Source organism: Rutidosis leptorrhynchoides, chromosome 3 (genome assembly GCF_046630445.1).
Source record: "Rutidosis leptorrhynchoides isolate AG116_Rl617_1_P2 chromosome 3, CSIRO_AGI_Rlap_v1, whole genome shotgun sequence".
NCBI classification, from domain to species: Eukaryota; Viridiplantae; Streptophyta; class Magnoliopsida; order Asterales; family Asteraceae; genus Rutidosis; species Rutidosis leptorrhynchoides.
Window position 1 is genome coordinate 46,037,650 of NC_092335.1, and position 5,078 is coordinate 46,042,727.

The 5,078-nt window shown below is 33.3% G+C and overlaps 1 protein-coding gene across 1 annotated transcript; it reads right to left on the reverse strand.

Annotated features, from left to right (window-relative positions):
* Positions 1-471: 471 nt before the first annotated feature.
* LOC139896054 (serine/threonine-protein kinase PCRK1-like) lies at positions 472-3,337 on the reverse strand. Its single transcript, XM_071878632.1, has 5 exons — positions 3,204-3,337; positions 2,168-2,565; positions 1,788-2,048; positions 1,561-1,683; positions 472-1,318 (listed from the first exon to the last, which is right to left on the reverse strand). Exons 2-5 carry the CDS (start codon positions 2,543-2,545, stop codon positions 806-808), a joined length of 1,275 nt encoding a protein of 424 aa, XP_071734733.1. The 5' UTR covers positions 2,546-2,565; positions 3,204-3,337; the 3' UTR covers positions 472-805.
* Between the last annotated feature and the right edge of the window lie 1,741 nt (positions 3,338-5,078).

Consider the following 5,078-nt stretch of genomic DNA (forward strand, 5'->3'; position numbering starts at 1 on the left):
TAACTAATTAATATAAATATTACCAATCTATTAATGCATATTAACAAGCAAAATGTTATTTTATGCCTAAATTTGAATATTCATATACATGTCCCTTGTTTTGGTTTGGAGAATATCTCAAAAGTGGCCCAAAACATAAGGTCACATGTCTCACATGCCAAACCCATTTGTGTCTCATTCATATCATGATTTTTTAGCCCACCCATTTAGCACCTCTCTTTCATCAGAAAATATGAGAAGTTTTCAAGTAACAAAACATGTGTGAATGTGATGATTATAGCAATCCCTTTTAAAAGTTAATTCTAAACACAATAATAGTATAATACTAATATTAGTAGTAGGCTGTTTGAATATATTGCTTATTACACAGTGAGGAACATGTGAACTATTTCACCATATCAGTCACCCAAAATAGATAACAAATATATACCCATAGTTGTTACCTTGAACACAAACAATTAATTGCTTGTCATTATATTATCATATACATGGAACACATGTGAATATACAATAAGCATTGCATTAAGTCACCAACTTACAACTGGCAATACAATCAAGGAAAGCTTGTTGACAGTTAAAGCTACAACCATGATGCCAACAGGCAACATATCAAGGTTTTGTCATTGCTATTAACAAGCGCCATTCGTTCATTCGAAACAAATTTTCCCACAAAGCTCGAATCCATGAAATGACTAACATACCCTTCTAACTCTCACAATACCAAACTTGAAACCACTGTTCATGATTAATTAAACAGGACAAAAACGTAATGTGTAACCATTCTATGTACTTTTAAGGCTTCCTATCAACAAGTTAACGAGGGCTTCCAAAACCAAGTTCCAGAAAACCAAGCAGAATCTTCAAGTGTCGGATCAATCATAGTTTTACCTTCGTTTCGTATGCTCTCAAAAGCCGTTTTGTTTTCACCTTCAGCTTGAAGAGGTGATTTTGGAGTCGTTGTTTCTGATTGAGCGGCTACAAGTTTGCTAACCATTTCCAAGACCTCACTCATCGTTGGTCGTGATTTAGGGTCTCGAGATAAGCACTTATTCGCAATTAATGACAATCTTAAAGCAGATCTCAACGAGTATTTACCTTCAAGTCTATTATCAACTATGCTTGGAAAATTTTTGTCGTCAAGGTACGGTCTCACCCATTCTAGAAGATCATGTTCACCTTTAGGCCTATTTCTGTCCAGTGGGCGCCTACCCGTTATAAGTTCGTAAAGAAAGACTCCGTAACTCCATACGTCGTTCTTGGATGTGAGACGACCCGTTTGAATGTATTCTGGAGCCGCATATCCCATTGTTCCTACTACCTGATCACATTATTAAATTTCCTAGAATTTAGAAACTACAATTATGGAAAATGAACTTATAATAATTTTTAGGATTTTTGCTAACCAACACTTAAAACATGTGCATATAAAAGTTGGTTATTAACCTTATGGTGGCGGTTACCTAAAAATATAAGTGTTTTAAGTGTGTTAACGACAACCCTAAAGGCTGTCGTTAGCAAAATCCTAATTTTTAATTCATATTCCTAGATTTGTTTGCTTACTGCTGTTGTGACATGAGAATATCCTTCTTTAGGGCCTAACCGGGCCAATCCAAAATCCGAAAGCTTAGCATTCCATTGATCGTCTAGAAGAATATTTGATGATTTGAAATCTCTAAAGATAATCTAAAGAAACATATAAAGTTAGCTATAATTAATGTACATGATTTACATTTTATATATGTACGTAGTTTATCGATTGCGAAATTAACAGAAAAATAATTATAAACCTGAAAGCCCATTCCTTCATGTAAGTATGCCAAACCACGTGCAGTGTCTTGAGCGATTTTCAATCTCGTTGACCACGAGAGTACTGTCCCGGATCTACTAGATAAATGATATTCCACACATCTATTAGCCATATATTCGTATACTAATAGCCGTTGGATCCCATTTTCGTGATCTTCTGCACAGTAGCCAATTAATGTAACAAGATTTGGATGCTGTGAGATCCCAAGAACGTTCACCTCTGCCACCCACTCCTTATGCCCCTATTCAATCACACAACTAAAGATCATGAGCAACAAATTCATACCCATAAATGGGTTTACAAAAAGATTCAAACTTTGTATAAAAAAAAACTTATAAGAGAGTGTTTTTATTTTCTTGCCTGAAAACCTCTTTTGCCAAGCTGTTTGACAGCCACACTGAAATCTTTATTTGAGTATCGCGGGTTTTTTATTGTTCCGATGTAGACAGAACCGAACCCACCCTCTCCAAGCTTTGAAGTGAGGCTAAAGTTCTTGGTTGCAGCCTTAAGCTCAGAGAATTTAAACTCTCTGAGATGACTAGGCATTTTTGAAAAGCTTGGATGCTTGGACTTTTTAAATTTTGTAGTTGGATCAGGGACAGAGTGGTCATTTGACTCTGATCCAGATGCATTAAAATCTGTAGATCCAGAATTTAAAGAATGGATTGTGCTAACTTGTGTTGGACTTATTGGTTCTTCACCCTTGTCATCAAAACAAGAGAACTGAAAGCACATCATTGTGTATCAGGATCGATTTCCTGTTTCGGCAGTGAAAATCAGTATCAAACTCAAGTTAGAAATAGTTAATCTATTGTTATCTTGATTAGATTACTAAAAGAAGATAATAACTGTAATGAAAGCCATATCTATGTACATTTTGATCTTTGCTTTTATTAATGGCATCGTGTATGGAACCTCATAGTGTTAACAAACCAAGATACATCATATGCAAAAGATGGGGATAACATAATGTGAATGTTTGAGATTCAGATAGTTTGGTAATAATGTTTAGATAACACCAAGAAATATGATTAGACTTGCATTATTGGTTTATTATATAATATAGTTTCTTTTCCTAACCAAATTGACGAACATAATAGGTCAAAGCTAAGGTCATACATGGCTGCTATACAGCAAATAAACCAAGATGATATACTTTCCAGTATGATAAGCTAACTGGAACAGACAGCTTTGCTACATCCATCCATAGTTCATAGATATTTTATAACAAGTAGCATATAATCAATCAGGAGTTCAGGACTATATTATAGTATATATGATCCTTCGTATATATTCGAAGTTGAACATTAAAATTGATTAAATAAGATTTAATTACATCATGATGTTGTGAATCCCAAGTGAAAAACTAAGAAAGAAATTGAAGAGAGGTACTTACTTTGATTGGCTGCAGACTGCAAAGTTCTAAATCTTTATTGGTTAAGAAAACAAGAATGAGATTCAAGGATGAAGAAGAAGGCAAATGAAACGAAGTCTTGAACCGACAACCAAATGAATGAAAATAAATCTTTTTAATATTTCGTTATTATAATAAGATAATGAGGACATCCGGATTAAAGACAAATTCATTTGATAATTTTTTAGTATTGTACGGAGTAGTTGGATACAGGTATCAAACCAAACCAGTTAGATTGGGTCGGTTTGAGTAACGGGTTAAAACAGTTTTGAATTGAAATGAGTCACAGGTCAAACGAGTAAAAATTTTAAACGGAATTAAATGGGTCAGGTTGAGTCAGTTTGGGTAATAGCTCAGAACGGATAATGGGTCAAATAAATCAAACAGACAGGTCATATACTTTTACATTTGATGTTTTACATTTATTATATTGTTTTAGTTATTATATTATTTATTATTAAATTATTAATATTTATTATATATATAAGAAAATATTAATATACGATATAACCATTATAAATAATTGAAGGATGTAATTTGTTATGCTCGACTCAGTTGACCCATTATACATGTTTCTATTTATTGAACTTTAGAATTTGATACCTATTCGACCCGATCTTTCATATTTTATATAAGACCTAACAGGATGTAGAAAAACTCATTGGACTTTTTTTTAAGTTTTGATTTACATTTAGGTCTAATTTTTTTAAAGACCCAATTGACCCGAAAGGTTAACCCATTTGACCTAAATTTGAGAGTATGGGTCTCAATTGTCAGGTATAATATTTTTTTTTGAAAAGCAAGAAATGTTATTGATAATAATGGTATGTATAGTTACATGGACCTATGTAATCTATACATTGGATAATCGAAGTAACATGGAAACTAATAAAAGGAGGCTAGCCAAATAGAAATATTCGTTTCAAATGATAAGATCCGAACTTGAAATGTAGCCTCAATTACTCTTTCTTCAATTACCAACTAATTCAAGATTTCGGTAACCCAGTTCACACTTCCTCATAATATTAACCACCATTTAAACAGATTGAGAAGTGTTACCTACATAACCCTCAAGATGATCACTTTTATTATCAGAATCCATCTTCTTAAATTGAGAAGTGCCGTTCTTTTCTGATATAACTTCATCTTCATCATCAATATCCATATATCCTTCGATTCCATATTCACGACATTTTTCGTAATAGAATTTAACTTGAAATGGGCTCCGATCACTAAAAATCAATTTAGAAGGAAGCTGCCCTTTATGAATGAAATCCATAATCAGCTTCTTCTCACTTTCATATAAGTTAGATTTTTCATCCCATTTATCACTTATTATATCATCAGTATCTTTAGGATCACTATCTAAAGCAGAAAATGCATTTCTAAGGTTAAGTTTTTCAACAGATATTCTTTTGTCGCTTTTACCTTCACAAAATATATTATTACCAGGTACTTTTGGGATATCAGTTTGGGTTTGCTTCGACCCATTAGAAACGTTTTCGTTCTTACTATCTTCATTTTCAATATTTTGATTTTGCTTATGATACCCCTTTTGAGCCCATGTCCCAGTTTGTTTTTTCAAATATTGCCCATCACCATTACTCTTGCTTCGAACTTGTTGATCTCCTCCATTTCATCCACCACCATTACTTTTCCCATTATTCCTCCTATTCCTCCTACTTACAGTAACATAACCTTCATCATTGGCATTCCCATGTTCATTATTCCCTGGATTTTTATTATCCACCTTAACAGTTTGTTTTGGTGGAAGCTAATGCTGAAAAAGAATTACCAGTTGAGATTGAAATTGAATATCCTGCTACTGAATTGAGCCCGGGAAGAGTTATAAAACTT

Bases quoted from the DNA above. Each gene is read 5' to 3' on its own strand.
- LOC139896054 (XM_071878632.1), bottom strand. From the start codon at position 2,545: ATGATGTGCTTTCAGTTCTCTTGTTTTGATGACAAGGGTGAAGAACCA. The intron at 1,684-1,787 runs GTTTATAATTAT...ATGTTTCTTTAG, and splicing joins ATGAAGGAATGGGCTTTCAG to ATTATCTTTAGAGATTTCAA. The intron at 1,319-1,560 runs GTAAGCAAACAA...TAATGTGATCAG, and splicing joins ATTCTCATGTCACAACAGCA to GTAGTAGGAACAATGGGATA.